An 18527-nucleotide genomic window follows, 5' to 3' on the forward strand; every position below is an offset into this window, starting at 1 on the left:
GAAACCTGATTGTACTCAGATGCAATCCACTCTCAACTGAGAGTGTTGTGCCTCTCAATTACAACTCCTGAATAGGAGTCAGGTTGGAACCTGCTTATCCCCTTAAGCCTGTGCCATTAGTGTCAAGGAAGGCTTCTGTTGAGGGGATACCTTTTTTGTAGGCCTTTCTAAGATGAGAGGATGTATACTTCCTCTTTGATGTCTTCTTAGCTGGAGGTTCCCAAGATACCATTGTCCCCTGGTCCAAAACTGCTGTGGGAGACATTTGGGGTGAAAAGGCTTGTGATACCCATTCCAACGCTGGTCTCACCATCTTCCCCGTCATTAGAAGTTTGAGTTGCAGATTCCTGGCTGTGACGAGGCGGGCCGCCTCCACCCCGCAGAGGCAGACCCGCCCTGCACTGACCCCGTGGTCGCACTCACGCTCCTGGGGGCAGCCCAGGAAGTGCGAGCGGCATGCGGTCCCTGCACCACTGCTGCCGCTGCTCAGCTGAGAGTCAGGGGCGGGGTCAGAACAGGACCCCAGCTGACGCGCTGGAGCCGGGAGGGCGGGGTGGCAGACGTGACGTGCGCAGCAGCTGACATCACGCTGTGAGGACGCCGGCACGGGACATTTAAACCCGGAGCAGGACCAGGAAGGGGAATCCGGGGAGGGAGGTACAGGGGAAAGGGGTACAAGGGAGGGAGGTTGTGAGAGGCAGCCGGGGACTTGGGAGGAAGCATGCCCGGGAGGGCTAGCCCGGACCGAGAGCCGGGCCCCCGGAGGCAACAGGAGGTCTGGAGAGAGACGGTGGGATAGGAAGTAGCCCAGGGCGGGGCGTGGAGCCGGTGAGTTTCAGGAGTTAGCCCCGCCGGCTAGGCAGGTTCCAGAAAACCTGTCCTTAGGGCCCAGGGCTGGGGCCCGTGAGAGAGGGCGGGCCCGGGCCCCTCTATCCCCACGACCCAGAATAGCAGGCGAATTACGTGCTTGGCAGCGGGATAGAGTCAGTGAAGACTGTTAAGGACCTACTCCGGTGGGGAGAACACGAGGGGGGGTGTCTAAATACGCGGTAGTCTGCGCGGGGTTGGCACTCCACTCGTACACTGGCCTTTAGGTACCTGAAGGAAAGATTTTTACAATGATAACATTTCTTTGGGAAGTGATCCTGCCCCAGACAATGGAAACACTAAGCATGTCCATCCGATATACGGATGGGCAGCCTGCATGTAAGACATCTCTTGAACCCGAGAATTACTACCCAACTAACTGGGAAGGGGGAATAAAGAAAGGAAAAAGATTTTTTTAAAATAGGAAGAAAAAGGCACCTGAATTAACTAAAGGAAACTAGCTAGAAGAACTAAACTAATAACAATCTTATCTGCTAAGAACCAGAGCGCTGCTGGGTTCTGACCAAGCCTGAGGTGGTTGCGAAGGAACGGGGAGATGGTTGACAATGTGAATGTGTCAGCTTGCTCAATACGATGTGAGTGGTGCCGCGCTTGCATGTCAGCACCCAGGGTACTGCTGCTAAAAAACTCCGATTATAAGCGCAGAGTCACTGAGACACCTACAGTGCATCGCCCACAGAGACACTCCCCAAAGAAGAAATTCATACCATCCGGGCTTGCAGGTTAGGGAATGTTCCACTAAATGACAGGGCATTGGATGGGCAGAAATACACACTAAGGATGTTAGGAGGCGGACAACTGACTAATCATGTACTCAATACAATTTGTCACAATTAGTCGATAAGGGATGGCACTCTGTCTTGGCTTGCGCTGGTCCAAGAGCTAGCCCAGCTCCTACTACATTTAAATTGCAGGGGCAGGTTCCAGACCACTGCGGCTCTGCATTATAAATTAAACACCCCCGCAGCTAGGGGAAGCTGCCAGAGCAGCCTCTGCTCACAGAGCAGCCTTATACAGAGGCAGCAAGGGAGGGCGCAAGTAGTCAACTACTCACATCTCTCTCCCTACCTTCCTTCCTTCAATCTGTTCCAATAGTAGAACTTTTATCGTCAATGAGCAGAGTGCCTTCAGTAGGGACTAAAATTATAAGGATATGGGGCACTTTGATTTTTCTACTATGTTTCACTTCTTAGGTTGACAGATTTCTAAAGTTTAATACTGACAAAATCAATAGTCTGTTTTGGTGCCTGAAAACAAAATTCCATAGTCCTTTTTTATTAAATTAAAAGAGGGTTTGTCTAAACAAACAGTGCATGGCAAGCTAGAGTTCATGTTGTGCAACAGCTGTGTGCAGGAAACCTGCCACAGGCCAGAAGTGCCCTAGTGTATTTTGATCTACCCTTGTTTCCAAATGGGATTGATCATAGCACACTATGGAACTTATTGTACATGGTTGAAGGTGCATGACAGATTTATGTCCCACCTTGCTGTGCACTAAGTTAGACGAGCCCAGAGACATCACTTGCTACTTTGTGAAGTTTAAAAGCTTCTAGAAAACTTGATACTTTCTGTCAGGGTAGCAAATGGCAGGTACTTTTATGTAGCAATTTGTATTTGACTTCCTGTTTAGTTCACAGAATTGAATGAAAGCTAGCAATAGCTCTAATTTTAAACAAGTGACTAATCATTTGCAAAGATAATCCTCTGTTCACTGCAAATGATAGTTTTTCTGGACATAAATGAATGTTACATCACTTTTTTTGAATGTTAAACACTACAGATACACCCCCATTCTGAAGATACCAAAAGGATAAAATGTTTTTCAGTAATTCCACAGATACGAAATAGAATAGAAATATAAAACAAAGGGTGCTGGATGAACAGAAAAATAGGGTCCAATCACTAGAATAAAACAAATGAAGCTGAATTTTGCTGTTGCTGAATCACAAAGAAAAAATGCTAGCCTGCCAAATCCGTAACAGCTGTAATTACTCTGACTGCACAAGAGAGTTTAAATCTTGACGAAATTAATCTATGTTAAATAAATCCTTTTATCTTTTGTCTACAGGAATTGATATTATCCAATGAAAATACACTTCTACTATACATTATGAATATTATGTTGGCAGTGCTTGTACCTGAAAAGTAAATTAAAACAATAAAGTAAAATAGCTAAGGCAGTCAGTTACAGCAAAATGGCTTTCTAAAAAAAATATCTATTTTTGGAGCTGTCAGCCAAAACTGCTTATATTTTGAGGTGCCCTCACTTAAAGATGTACTGCAAACATATTAGGTGGATGGGTCCTAAATTCAGCATAAACATTTCATTCCATAGAATGAATTTATATATAAATCATGAGTCTTAAAGGCAGAGTGGGAAGCACCATCTTTGTGTATAAAGTTTTCAGACATTTTTCATTATAAGACCCCATTTTCAGTTGCTTATAAAACTTTGCCAAACTTTAACCTTTTGGACAGAAATTTTCTACTCTGTAGGTCTCGTTCAGGTTTTTACATATATATATGTTATTATACCAAAACATCCTATGCTACTAGTATCTATTGGTCCTAGATTCCAAAGATAGGTGCCTCGATTATAAAAAAGATGTCAATCTAAATCAATGGAGCAAATCATTGCTTATTTATAATGTAGCATCCAAAGACCACTACAAAATTGGGCCCCACTATAATAGGCACTGTAAAAAAAACCCAACATAATATGTTCCAAAGAGCTTAACATTTTATAACTTTCAGTAAATACAATAATGATTTTATTGTTGCTGGCATTCTCATCACTACTAGTTAGTCACATATATTTCTTGTCCCCCCAAAAAATCACTCCATTCTGAAGCTGCATTGATGTAAATATGCTTCTATGACCTATTTGTATATTAAAGCATCTCCAAATACTCTCTGGCAAGATAACTTAAGATAAAAATAGTCCTTAATTCTGTAATTGTGTCCAAGTGCTAGTAGGGTCTCTAATGGGGGGTTATTACATAATGTACTAAAATTCTCCAGCAGAACACGGGGAGGCCTTAATTACGTAAAACATATCAACCGGTTGGTACAGAAGTTGGCTGTTCTGGATCAAGTGAACCCATAGGGCCTACATAGCTAAATGTGTGTAATATTTCCATGTTCACACTGCCTTACACCAGCTCTGGTAAGGGGGCTATAATACTTGAGAGCAAGATATCATCTCCCTCAACTAGTGACATTCCTTAGTCTGTCGGCAAAGACTCCCCTCTCTTTCCCCTTCCATGTCCTTTTTAGTTCTCCAGTGTCTGAAATACTACGCCAGGGTTTCCATACTATGCCTGTGCCCCAGCTCTGCAGATCCTCAACTGATGATCCAGCTGTGACTTATATGTCTACCCTCTTGGAATAACTTCCTGTTCCAGCCTTGTTCTCCCACACATGCTGCTCTCCAGTAGCATCCCCACAGAGCTGGAGATGAGCTGTTACTGGCAAGTGGATATTATGGAGGCGTTGTTGCATGCCAGAAGCCTTCTGGAAGGGGACCACAGTAGGTGCAGGGACTAGGCCTGCCTGTTGAACAGCCTACTTGGCCTGCTGCGGGAGCTTTCAGCTCTGACAATTGCAGATAAGATTGCAGTGAATGTGCTTGTGTGCTGCATTCACATTTTCAGAAAAAAAATCATTTAAGCCTCAGTTATCCAAGGCTTTAACCCTACAAGCTATCAAGGTAACATTAACTGACTGTGGTCTCCCTTTGGATTAAAGCATTTTTGGATGCATACACAAACTGTATTTCAGTCATCTGAGGAACAGTTCTACTGATTACTCTCCCACTGTCATTGATCCCCTGACAGAGTTAAGAACAGATTTTCAGACATAAATTTACTGTAAAAATTGGATCTTTAAAATAAAGCTCGCTCATTTTGTTCAACACAACATTCTGAAAATTGGTGCAGCAAGGAATATGGTTTTCTAATTAAAAAAAGACAGGAAAAGAAAGGTAATTTCTGAATTTCCCTCCCATCACTAGTAAGCATCTTATTAGAAAAGTAGTATCATTTGTGACATGGAAGATGGTAGTGTGAGGGACTGTAAACTAATTTTCCACTTGAAATAAAAATGAATTGCAATGATTTTTTCCATACCCAAAGTGGGGGGAGGGGGGAAACACCTCTCTAAAGCATCACACAACAAGAGTAACACCTAGTTGAAAGAAAGGTTTAAAACAAAAGTCACACCAAAAACAGTGAAATAGTGATAGAAATGTAGCCGTGTTAGTCTGGTGTAGCTGAAACAAAATACAGGACTATGTAGCACTTTAAAGACTAACAAGATGGTTTATTAGATGATAAGCTTTCGTGGGCCAGACCCACTTCCTCAGATCAAGTAGTGGAAGAAAATAGTCACAACCATATATACCAAAGATACAATTAAAAAAAGCGAACACCTATGAAAAGGACAAATCACATTTCAGAACAGAAGGAGGATGCGGGGGCGGAGGGGGAAGGGAGGTAAATGCCTGTGAGTTAATGATATTAGAGGTGGGGAAGGGTAGATGTCTGTGAGTTAATGGTATTGGAGGTGATAATTGGGGAAGCTATCTTTGTAATGGGTAAGGTAGTTGGGGTCTTTGTTCAGCCCCCTGCGGAGAGTGTCGAATTTTAGCATGAATGCCAGTATAAATAAATATAAAAATATAACAAAAACAGTGAAGTTGTATAATAGAAAGAACCAGACATTTCAAACAAATTAAAGATTTATGGTGCTGTTTAAAAAAACCAAACCAAACCAAACCAAACCTGTTTTTAGTTTACATAAGCTCTTCTGTTCTCTATGCATATCTGAACTGACTTCCATTATGGCAATGCTGCTGTATTGTTTCCTCCTTGCCTAAGACAAGGTTAATTAACAGTAAATAAAAGATATATTTTACATTATATCGAAGGAATCAGTGGTTCAAGCCAATGTCAAAGCAACAAAAGAAGAGGAAAGAAACCATAATTCAATATTGAGAATTCTCAAGCTATTAGCTTTTCAATTTGCAAGGCCAACCATGCAAGAGCTAGGAAATGACAAAATTAAGGTTGCTTTGCAACTTTAATTCATTGCCCTTGCCTGTTTGCATTCTGGTAGTCTTGCCCAAAAACATAACATGGAAAGTCTATGGCAGAACATGGAACATCATTCTGTGCCTTACATGCTCAAAGAAAATCCTCTCTTCTTACAACTCCCTAACCTCATTCTCTGTCCATCTAGTGTGCTAAAGAAGGCAGGGGTCCTGTAGAACAAATAGTAAAGAACTAATTAAAACAGCATTACAATATTTATACACAGGAAGAAGACGGGAATTAAGCTTGTACAGGTACCATTCTGGCTTCTTCTAACTACTCAACCTCAACATTCAGCTGAGAAAAGAGAAGTTCCATCAAAGGGAACCTACTAATACACCACATGGGTCATCAGTGGAGTTGGAACCCAAGACTTTTAAAGCAGAAATCTCTAGCATTTGAGCTAAATAAGTAGTAGCAGAAGGAGGTGGTTGTTCTCTGTGTCAGAGATTCCCAACCAGAGGTACATTTACCCCTGGGGATACGCGGATGTCTTCCAAAGGGCACATCAACTCTTCTAGGTATTTCCCTAATTTTCAATACAACAGGCTACATAAAAAGCACTAGCGAGGTCAGTACAAACTAAAAATTTACAATTACAGTGACTTATACTTCTGTATATACTATATACTGAAATGTAAGTACAATATTTATATTCCAATTGATTTATTTTATAATTATGTGGTAAAATGAGAAAGCAAGCAATTTTTCCCCGTCAGTGTGCTGTGACACTTTTCTATTTTTAGATCTGAGTTTGTAACCAACTATTTTTAAGTGAGGTGAAACTTGGCGTATTCAACACAAACTAGACTTCTGAAAGGGGTAGGCAGTAATTCATCATTTAACACGGTAGATACATTTCAGAAAATGATCATGCTATGCGAAAACGTGTTATGCGGTGTCAATTTTCCCATTGAAAATAATGGAAAAGGTTAGGGTTGCATTTCAAGTGATGGCGTTGAAGTCAATTTTCTGTTGGTGCTGAGTTGTCAACATCAACATTAGACAATGTACTGTACAATAAAACTCCAACTGTCCAGCATCCAGTTGTCTGGCATCAATTGGAATCCGGAAGTGCTCTGGTCAGCCGCTCTCTCGGCCGGGCTGCTGTGAGCCGCATGTACGCTCACGGCTCCAGCCTGAACTTGGTAGCAGCTGGCCACTGAGCACAGGCAGCTGATTTGGGACTGGCACATAAGGTTGGGAGAGAAAGGGAACTGGGTTACTGCAGGGCAGGGAGATGTTTGGCTCTGGGGAAGGGAAGGGAAGGGAAGGGAAGGGAAGGGAAGGGAAGGGAAGGAGAGGGGGATCGGGTTGGGAGTATGCCCCTGTGACGGGTCTGCTAGGACCCGTGCACTGCATCCCGTGAGGGGGGGGAGAAGAGGTCGGCGGGGAACGGACACCTCGCCCTCTCTCCTCTGCCCCTGCTTGCATGCCAGCAGCTGTGTTTCCTCAGCCGGCCTGTTACCAGCAGCTGCGCGGGGCTCCCCTGGCCTCCCTACAAAGTGGTGGAGGGTTTCCGGTTCGCCGCGCCATTCCCCGCCGACCCACCCCTCACTGGATGCAATGCGGGTCCCAGCAGACCCGTAACAGCCGCCTTATAGTACCTCCTGGTACGCCAGATTATCAGAAGTCTACTGTATTACTGCTGTTTTCACAATTTATGCCGCTGCACAAAGTAGTCCGCCACTTGATTTTTTTCGTGTTATTTTGGGGACGGCAGTGTTATTCAAAAAACGTTCCCTAAAAAAAAATCGTACTATCGCAAAAACGTGTTAAGCAGGCATGTGTTAAACGAGTAATTACTGTAGTGGTCTGGAAAAATTCAGATTCATTGCTGTATGCAGGGGGCTGACAGAATTGCCGGGTTCCTGGGCAAGGTGCGTGTGTGGGCCAGTGCCATGCTCCCAGAAGTGGCTAAGCCTTGGCAACAAGGGTGAGGCTGGGGGCAGTTAACACTCAGTGCCACCTAAAATACACCATTCCTGCCCCTCCAAACTCCAGCCAGCTTTGAGAGCCACCTGGAATGAGTGTTCAGTGTGACACTCCAGTGTCGATCTAAAGGACCCAGGGCTCCAGCTGCTGCCACTCCTGAGATAGCAGGGCCAGAAGCCCTAGGCTCTTTTGAATCACTGGACCCCAGGGCAACTGCCTCCTCTGCTTCACTGTGAAGAAAACAAATGTTAGAAATTAAGAAGAACTAGTTACTCAACTTGTACAGTAACAATGGTTCTATGAGATGTGTCCCCCTGTGAGTGCTCTACTCAGGCGTCGGTGTGTCTTTCCGCTGGCGATCAGAGATTTTTACCGTAGGAGAGCTTTCCCATGCCGTGCATGCACAGTTGCCATCTCATGCTGTTTTGTTTGTTAGCTGTACATGTGGCACAAGTCCCGCCATTCCTTTTCTACCGAGAAATCCAAATGGACTCCCAAGTAGAGGGAGGAAGGGAGGGTAGTGGAGCAGCCCTAGGGGGACACATCTTGAACAACCATCATTACTGCCCAAGGTGAGTAACTTCTTCTACTTCGAGTGATGTCCCTGTGGGTGCTCCACTCAGGTGACTATAGAGCAGTACCCGCATTAGGCAGAAGTGGGCTTTGAAGTTGTGACCAAGAGATGGCAAGGACAGCAGTGCCCATGGTGGTAGATGGAACTGGTCCCTGTTGCAATGCATAGTGCTGCGTGAAGGTATGATGGGAGGACCAGATAGCCACCCTGCAGATGTTGCCATTGCTTATGTGGAATGAGCAGTGATCCCCTGGGGGGGGGGGCACTTATTGTGGCGTTAGTAGGTCTGTATACAAGCAGATTTCCATTTTGATATCCACTGAGTGGAGATGGCTTTTCTCTTGGAGAGACCAGAGGTAGATATAAAAAGTCTATTAGACATTCAAAATTGTGTTGTTCTGTCCAAATTGAATGCCACAACTCAAGGTACATCTAGGGTTTGCAGGATCAAGTCCCTAGGGGAGTTATGAGGCTTCGGTTAAGGTGGGTAAATATATGGGTTCATTAATATGAAAAGAGAAAGCTACCTTACACAGAAATTTTGGATGTGGATGTAAAGTTATCTTGTCTTTAAAGAAGACCATGTAAGGCAGATCTGCCATCAAGGCTGCAATCTCTTACTTGTTGGGTTGACATGATTGCAACTAAAATGCTACTTTCATAGCCATATGGTGGAAAGAGGATGTTGCTAGAGGTTTGAAGGGAGGCTTTGTCAGGGTGTTTAGGACAAATAATAGGTCCCATGGTGGTAGTGACGGCTGTATATCTTGTACAGGTCACAAAGAAAACATTTTGTAATTGGGTGAGCAAACACAAAAGTGTCATCCACTAGATCATGAAAGACTGTGATGGCCACTAAGTGAATTTCTATGGAGCTGATGAAAAACCCTGCCTCACTCAAATTATTTCCTTACACAAAAGAAGACAGAAGGTTGAAGATCTCAAAAAACTGAACAAATTAATCCACAATCAGAAATTCAAGACAGTGACATGAGATATCCGAGGACGGTAGATATATAAGTGATGGTAGGTTGGAATTGATGCTATAGGCACCATTCCTGGAATTGTCACCCTTTGTTCTGGTAAGTATCTCGCGTAGAGGGGCAACAGCTATTCAACAGGACCTGCTTCACCCTCTCAGAACAGGTAAGTTCTTCATATGGAACCATGAAGGAAACATGCAGTGAGCCCGAGAACTCAGGGACTGAGTGGCAGAATCGTACCTGATGTTAGGACAGAATGTTGGGGAAGACTGGGAGAGGTATTGTTTCATGGCTTGAGAGGTACTGTAGATAAGAGTTGTCTGGGCCAGGATAGGGTGATCATAATCACCGTTGCATGATCTGTGCATAACTTGTGAATTACCCTGGGAACCAGGGGAATTGGTGGAAGGAGTATAGAAGTGGAGCTGTCCATGGTAGGAGAGAGGCATCTCTCAGAGTGCTCCTGTCCTCACCCACCTTGGAGCAGAAGTATGGGCATTTGCAGCTGGCTCTGGTAGCAAAGAGAACTATTATTGGGAACCCCTACTGATGGAATATGCTGTGGAGAATCATGGGGTTGAGCACCCATTCGAGTTGTTCCAAAAAATGTCAGCTCAGAGTATCTGCTATGATGTTCAATGGCCTGGTTAGGTACATCACTCTTAGCGTTATGTCATTTGTTATGCACCCGTTCCAAAACCTGATCACTTTGGCACACAACAACATTGAGCAGGCACCCGCCTCTTGGTTGATATAGAACATGAAGGGTGTGTTGTCCATGAGGACACAAATGATTTTGCCATGAATCGGACAGAAATGGAGATAGGCATTGAGAACCACTCTGAGCTCCAGCATGTTGATATGCAGGCTGGTCTCATGATATGGCTACCTGCTCTGGACTGCCTGGTGACTGCAATAAGCATCCCTGCCTGTGAGGGATGTGCTGGTAGTTATCATGTAGGATGGATCTCACTGCTGAAAGGGTATTTTGCCGAGAAGATTGCACCATCAGAGAGAGGAGAATTCTAACGGGGGAAGCATCACTCATTTGCTTAGACTGCATTGACTGGGAATGTACACTGTTGTTAGCCATGCCTCTAAGCCAGTGGTCCCCAACCTTTTGGGGTTGCTGGGCGCCCGGGGGCGGGGCCGCGCACCTGGGGGCGACACCGCGCATGCGCGGTGCGCCCAGGGCTGCACATGCACCACGCATCCAGGGTGGGGGCCACGCATGCACCGGGCACCTGGGGCGCAAGAATGGCTCTGTCCGGCCCTGGTCACTAGGCGGGCGCACATAAATGCCCCAGCGGGCGCCGCGATGGGGACCACTGCTGTAAGCCATTCATATGTAGTCTTGCAAACATATGTGGTGGCTGCTATGTGCCCTAGAATTAGAACGCATGCACGAACGTTCCAGAAGGGGGTGTGTAGCATTGTGTTGATGAGGTTGTGTAGTGTATTAAACTAGTGGATGGAAAGGGTGGCCCTGGCTCTGATGGAATCCAATCATGCCCCGATGAATTCTGTCATCCAGATAGGTTCTAGACTAAATTTTTAGAGATTTATTAGGAGGCCAAGGCAGTACAACAAATCCTGAGTGATGTTTGTCATAGTTAACGTTTGTTATGAGAAGTACCTTTGATTAGACCATCATGTAAATAGGCAAATATGATGACCTCTTGATGTCTCAAGAATGGGTTTACTACTGCTAACATCTTGGAGAACATGTGTGGTGCGGTCGACAGGCTGAGGGGCAGAACACGGTACTTATAATGATTCTTTCCTACTGTGAATCTGAGGAACCTCCTATGAGAAGAATGGATAGATATATGGAAATAGGCATCCTGAAGGTTGAGGGGCTGAGAACCAGTCCCCCTCATTCAGCAGCAGTATGATAGCTCTCAATGTCACCATTTAGAATTTCTGATTGCAGATGAATTTGTTCAGGGAGAGGGGGCGGCTGCTAGCTTTGCGTCTCCCTGGTCTGCTGGGGGGAAGCAGCTAGTGCGGGGTTGTCTCACCCCGTTTGTAAGTAGGGATCTGATGTAAGTCGGATCCATGTAACCCGGGGATTGCCTGTATTTTCAGCTCTGCCAGAAGGGAGCTAGTCTCTCAATTAACATTATTTGTAAAATAGAAGAAAGATGCTTGCCTGAACTCCTAAGGTAGTACAATGAAGGTTTGCTCAGTAATAAAGGTTGTGAAGTGCACAGAATTAATATTAGTTATTGGAACAGCTGAGACTAAAACATTGTCGCCTCATCTTGGGTTCTCACTCAGTACACCTTTCCATGTGGCTTCTGCGTTTCTCCTATCAATATCTGGGGCTTTGTGCATAATACACTTGAGATTTAGTGTGACTGGGAGAATGCTCAATACATTTTCCATGAAGACAGATCAGTGAAATATCAGGGGTGTGCAAACTTTTTGGGCCGAGGGCCACATCAAGGTATGGAAATTGTAGGCAAGGCCACAAATGCTCAAAACAAAAAATCGGGACTGGGATGTGGAATGGGCTGAGGGCTTTGGATGGGGCCAGAAATGAGTTCAAGGTGCAGGAGTGAGCTTCTGGCTGGCGCAAAGGGCTAGAATACGAGGGTTGGGGGAAGTGAGGGCTCTGGCTGAGGGTTCAGCATTGGGCTGGGGTTGGGGATGAGGGTTTGGGGTGCAGGAGGAGACTCTGGGCTGGGACCTAGGGGTTTAGAGGACAGGAGGGAGATCAGAGCTGGGGCAGGGAGCTGGGGTATGGAGAGGTGGGTCTCCAGAGTGTAGGCTCTAGGCTGTGCTTACCTCCTCAAGCAGCTCCAGGAAGCAGTGACATATCCCCCTTCCAGCCAGCTTCTATGTGGAGATGAGCCCAGGCACATCTGTGTGCTGCCCCCCAGTGGAAGCTGAGGGGACAGTGCTTTGCAGAAGTAGCACACGGAGCTCTCTGGGAGCTGACCAGAAGGGGCACATGCTGTTGCTTCCAGGAGCCACATGGAGCAAGGCAAGCCCCAGACCCTACTTCCCAGTGGGAGCTCAAGGACTGGATTAAAATGTCTGGTGGGCCAGATGTTGTCCACAGGCCCTAGTTTGTCACCTGCTCTGAGGTAGAACATGCCCAATGCAGTGATGTTTGAAGATTTTAGCAACAAGCTTGTAACAATCTCTACTGTGCATGTGCAAATAGTCATTTTCAGAACTTCTAACAAGTCATCCAAATCTGGGAAGAGATTCATGGGGACACCAAGAGACACCTTGCCCCACCACTACCCCTGTCAAATTTCTAGTTCCTGTTCCAAAATAAGAAGGTGCTGGAAGCACTGAAAAAATATATGGGAATTTAAAAAACACCCCTGCATATTTGCACCAAAAATCCCTTGCCACTAGAAAAAAATGACTGAAATATCGCCATTGAAACTCAAAGTTAGTCTAAGGCATTAAGCAAGCATAGAAAATTTTAAGGTATGTGACATTATGAGCAACTGTAAACAGAGGGCTCACAATGGAAAGTGTTTCATAGCCTTAATTATAGTAATTGCTTTTAGCTCCTCCTAGAACATCAAATTTCAAGGCTCTGTTAATTATTCTCTGAAAAACAATCAGAACAACTATTTTAAATTATGAAAAAGTTAGCTTTTAATCCTCTCAGTTTAAAAAAAAGGCTGAAAATTTTCTTGCAAAAAAACCTCCTCAAACCAATCAATTTTGGACACAGGCCAGCTATAGAAAATTTCAGCTCCAGTGATGAATGTTTTTGGTTACAAAGTACAGAAAGTGGAATAGACATAGAAACTATTTTACAGGGCTAACAAAACCAGTTTACAAAACTATTTTACAGTGCTAACAAAACCAGTGGCTACTGGTGACCATTATAATAGATGTTGGCATATCAGAGCACAGGAATCCCATTATCTTTATTTGTTTATCAGTATTTTCTGACACAAACTGGATGAACATTCACCCTCTTCCCATCTGTATTTCTCAAAAGATTAACAAACCAGGCAGCACCTCATCAGATCTCTAAATTTAGAAAGAGAATTACTGTACTCCAACTTGCCAGATATATTAGGAAAACAACATGATAAATCCTTTAAACCAAACAGTTGGCTACAATAGTTATTTTCTAAATTAAGTTCAAACCTTTCAAAGGCATTGCAGTTTTGTCCCTTTATTGAATTCTTCAGCATGGATTTTTAACTGAAATATCAGTATCACCAGACCTGTTGAGTAGTAACCTAGGCTGCTCTCTGTGCATCTCTAGCATCATCTCATTTGAAGTACATTGAAGTAATGTGATTAAAATTTACTGCCAAGGAAGATAGACGACTATAGCAGGAATTCTCATGGATTAAAATGACTGAGAAACCAAGAAGCATCTATTTTCTTGGCTGAAGCAATATGACAATAGAATAGCTGTAAAGCATAATATTTCTTCCTCACCTGCAAAGACTCGGGGGGGGGGGGGGGAGGACTGTAGCAGAGGAACCAACATCAAGATATATTATATTTATAGCATGTAATTTATTGAGCCAAAATATTCTAGACCACACAGTTAATTCTATTAAGTGCTGTAGGGTTTACTTTTTGCTTTGTTTTAAGTATGCACACCTGTGCAAAAGCAAAAAAAAAAAAAGTGCCACACACTCACTAACCTCTGCTTCAGCTGCTTGTGACTGCAAGAGCTGTCGTATACGAAGTATGTCCTTCTCTATTTGCTGAATTCTTGCCACTCTTACCTGAAAATGAATACATTTTCAATTTTATAATTAAAAAAATATTTACTGTAGAAAAGGAGAATGTGAAAAACGTTCATGGCAAAAACTGATGACTAGAAAACAGAACTACTTAATTAGCATGATTATTTCAGTAACTGAGCATAGCCATGAAACGAGCCATATGTAAAAATACTTTACACAATGTAATGGTCAGCTGGGTTTTTAACCACAACTGACACGAATTTGGATCTAATATTAAACTAACACACAGTATCAAGACATGAAGAGACATGAACCAGAATATACTCCCATTCTCCATCCCCCCCCCCAAAAAATGTTAACCGTCTCTTTGTCATTGATAGGGTAGTCTTGAGAAAGTTATTTTACCTCTTTGTCTCAGTGCTCTGTTTGTAAAATATGGGTAAAACTAAATATCCTACACAGAAATTTTGTGGAGATTTACATTTGCAGAGTGGTTTCAGCTTGTAAAACATTGAATAACTTTCATATCTTACTTATTAGTTGTTCTTTGGACAAACTATACGTACTACTACATTCCTCTGGTAGCCCAATCACATTTATTTCCACATTACTGAGAACTGACTTCAGATATATCAATCTGCATAATCAAAGTGTTATATACAAAGATCGTGCTTAGTAATGATAATAGGAAACTAAGCAAAAAAAAAAATTACACATAAACATCAAAAGAACTCAGGAGTAACAGGAGTAATCTGATATTAAAGGACACTAAAACCTTTCAGTGTCCTTTCTTTGTACAGTGCCTAGCACAATGTGGTCAAGGTCCTTGAGGGTTCTTGGGAGCAACTTCTGTGGTGGTGGCTGTGGTGCTAGCAGAAATACATTAGCGAGGCAGTTTGGGCGGTAATACTATACCAATGTCTATTCTGAATTGTAAAATATTGTGGGATATTTATCAGGATCTCAGTGATAGTAATCTGGATCAGCAATCAGCAATTTATAATTTCCATTTCTAGTGCCCCACTGTTCTGTTTTGGGTTCTGCTTTCAAATATGGGTGAAAGGGTCTGCTTGCAAAATTATGTAAGCATTCATGAAGTCAAAACCATCCTTTGCTGGTACAAGTAGATTTATGGGTATAAATATATTTTTGTTGGTTCGTCTGGATATAATGCTTATTCCTTTATATCTATTCTTTGGTGACAACATTTTATAGCATTTTTATTTTAAACTCAATAATGCAAAGTAAAAGAAGACAGTGTACCAAAATAGGGAAAAAAACATGTTTCAGACACATGCTATTTAAAATAACTGTTATAACAACTTCAGTTTTAATACTCATTAACCAGGATTCAAAAATACTTCCCTTTTGGATCATTTTGTACCTAACAATTTCTCAAAACTGCTCCTAAATCTTCTACTAATTCAGTAGAAGTATACTTGTTCATTTATTGCAGAGAGAAGGGATTCTGTCCAATATGTGTTTTGATTCCCATTTTTATATTTAAAAAGTTCTGCAAATGGACAAACTCAACACTGCTATGTTCATAAACAATTTAAAGACACAATCACCAACAATTTAATAAAATCAAAAGGATAACCCATTTTATTCAGTTTAACTATAAAAGTAAAACCTAGGTTTTCTTTTTTAAAGTACATTACCTGTGCCCGCTTTTCCATGTCCTGACAAGTACCTAATTGTTCTTCCATGGCAGCTCTGATTTGCCTAGCCTCATATTCTAACTGCCTTCTTGTCATGTCTGTTTGCAAGGAGAACTGGAATCCAAACATGGAAAAGACATTTTAGCAAACCAGTCCCGGTAAAAAACTATCCTGAACAAATCCAAAACAATTAATTTCATACTAGAATTTCATAAATTTAGACAAAACCTGAACACTGGGCCAAAAATAAAATTGTATTGATTATCAACAAGGATACATAATACTATACAATGGCTAGTTTTTTTCCCTGTAAATCATATAAGTTATCTAAACAAAATGTGTCAAGATGAAAAAACCACACCACAAGTGAGGATTCAGACACCAAAATTTGTAAATCTGCATACCACTAAAAGATTTTTTTTTGCTACCTCTCTAAGTAGTAGGGAAATAGTGTACACATCAAACACTGCTAGTGCAGATACTTCTACAGTATTGTTAGATGCAGTAGATTATCAAGTTCATACCTCAAGAATAAAAGATATTAAGTAGACTTAGTATCTAGAGGTGACATACAAGTATAAACTGATGTTGTAACACAGGGCCTTACAGGCCTGTAATATATTCAGCTTAGCCACACAATGCCTTAGGCCTGAAACAGGTTGGCAAAAAGCTGACTGAAAGGTAACTTTGTACAAGTAAAAAAATAGGTAAGTGCTGATGTTCTAGAAACTGTAAAGCAATAGACCTGAAAATAGGCTGTAATGTGCCACTTAATATCAAACAGTAACATTTTGGAGGGGGGGGGGGGGGATTTTGTAATAATCTCAAGTTGCTATGGTAACTTTCTGACACAGATGTCAATGAGAATAAGGGAAACTAAGGAGATAGCCACTGAGAAATGGAGTGCCTCTAAATTAGTGGGATGTGGAAATATGGATAAGAGAACTTACTTTTTGGATGATGATGACAACTATGACAAAGATGAGGAGTAATAGAATCACTGCCATGACCCAGTCCCCCACACCAGGAAATGAGAATAATGCTGATAGAGCTCAACACTTTGCACTATCTTCCTGTCTGCTATTGTGTTTCAGTGTGTAGGATTATTTGCTTAACGGAGTCACCGATAAAGGGATCTGTGTGAAAAATTGCAATGGTTTCTTGTGTGCTTCTATGCTCTCTTCTTCTAATAATACTGATACTAATATTCCTAATGCTGTAGTCATTGGGTGACTACTGTGCTCTAAAAGATTAATTCATAATTTATACTAATTGATCAACCAATCACCAATCCATTAATCAATACTGCTTCCATAGAGTATAATCTCTAAAGCATCAAGCAAGTTTAATTTTAAACATTTTAATGTAGACTTAAAAGTGCAGTTCTTCTGAAAATTAATAGACAAAAAATAAAAGCCTTCAAGAAAGTCAATTTAAACACCCCTTCTACTAGGGCAGTGTTTCCCAAATGGTGTTCCGCGGAACCCCGGGGTTCCGCAAAGTGAAAATAAAGGTTAACTGAGAAAATTCCATTATAATAACATTTTATGATTTTTTAATAATTAATGTTTAAGCATTTATGAATTTTATTGAAAACAATTTTCATTTGTGTCTGCCACCATAAGTGTCCCTGTGTAATGCCAGCTTAGCCAAAGAGTGGAGACGATGATGTCACTACTCAGCACTGAGCGTGCAGTCAGTCAATAATACTATCGCCTGTTATATACCACCATAAATACCCGTACTCAGGGAGCGTGGATCATGTGGGTGACTGAATACGAATATACTAGCACATATTAGTTTTCGAGCTTTATTTTTTGTACACATTAAATGTGATTTTTGTTTTTAAATGTGTGCAATTAAACTAAATGTTGATCTCATGACCTAGTTTAGCATTTGTTTATTATTATCTTTACTTATCTGTGGTCTACTTTTTCAGCTCTATATACAAGACTGTTATTAGGGGTTCTGCAAAATTCTTTCGAGTTTAAAAGGGTTCTGTGGCCAAATAAAATTGGGAAACACTGTACAAGGGAAAATAATCCTTGAAGAGGGATCATGGGTATGTGGAACAAAAGGTTTGCATGTCCACGATTAGAGTAAATCAGGATTCTAAGGGGTGCACTACTGGTGACTAGAGTCAGCATCCTGGCCTTTGGTGGATCCCCCAGAACCTTTGGTTTCTGGGTGCAACCCTAGAGCATTAAGCATGGTAGAAAATGGATGCAAACTCTACTTGATGGGATAATCACCCCACAACCTCCACAATATGAAGGGACCCTAGAGTTCTCTGTCCCACTAACTACCTGCAGTGAATGTTTCTGTGGGAAATCCCCAAGGTCCTGACTTTAGCATTTGAATACATTGCTTTTCAAAAAAATTGAACTGGGCAGGAACTTGGTATATGATCTGCCTATTTACAGATTATAAAAAACTAAAAAGAGCTTTTTGCTCAAAGTGCATCTCAAAACTTTATATTTGCCCAGTTTAAGTTGACATTCCATCGTATACACTGCACATACACTTTGGCCTCTCTTCAATTTGTTTCTGCAGGGCATCTCAGATTTATCTAAACTCTAGTGTGTTGAAATTCTTTACCCTGGGGCATTCATACAGTTTCTATTGATAATTACATAACCACATTTAAAATGTCCTTTCTAATCCATTATACAATGTAATCTATTATTATGTGATACATATGTTATTTACTTGCC

The 18527-nt window shown here is 42.1% G+C and overlaps 1 protein-coding gene across 9 annotated transcripts in view; it reads right to left on the bottom strand.

The window, feature by feature from the left end:
- Nucleotides 1-18527, bottom strand: part of APC (APC regulator of Wnt signaling pathway) — a 181129-nt gene that overhangs the window by 49867 nt on the left and 112735 nt on the right. For 8 of the 9 annotated variants that reach the window (XM_075932018.2, XM_075932012.2, XM_075932008.2 and 5 more), the window contains 2 exons: nt 15814-15927; nt 14108-14191 (listed from right to left, as the gene is read on the bottom strand). In XM_075932018.2, coding sequence (XP_075788133.2) covers nt 14108-14191; nt 15814-15927 — 198 coding nt within the window. The remainder of the gene's footprint in view (nt 1-14107; nt 14192-15813; nt 15928-18527) is intronic. The other variant, XM_075932016.2, reaches the window with a different exon arrangement.

This window comes from Pelodiscus sinensis, chromosome 6 (assembly GCF_052426305.1).
Source record: "Pelodiscus sinensis isolate ZL-2025 chromosome 6, ASM5242630v1, whole genome shotgun sequence".
NCBI classification, from domain to species: Eukaryota; Metazoa; Chordata; order Testudines; family Trionychidae; genus Pelodiscus; species Pelodiscus sinensis.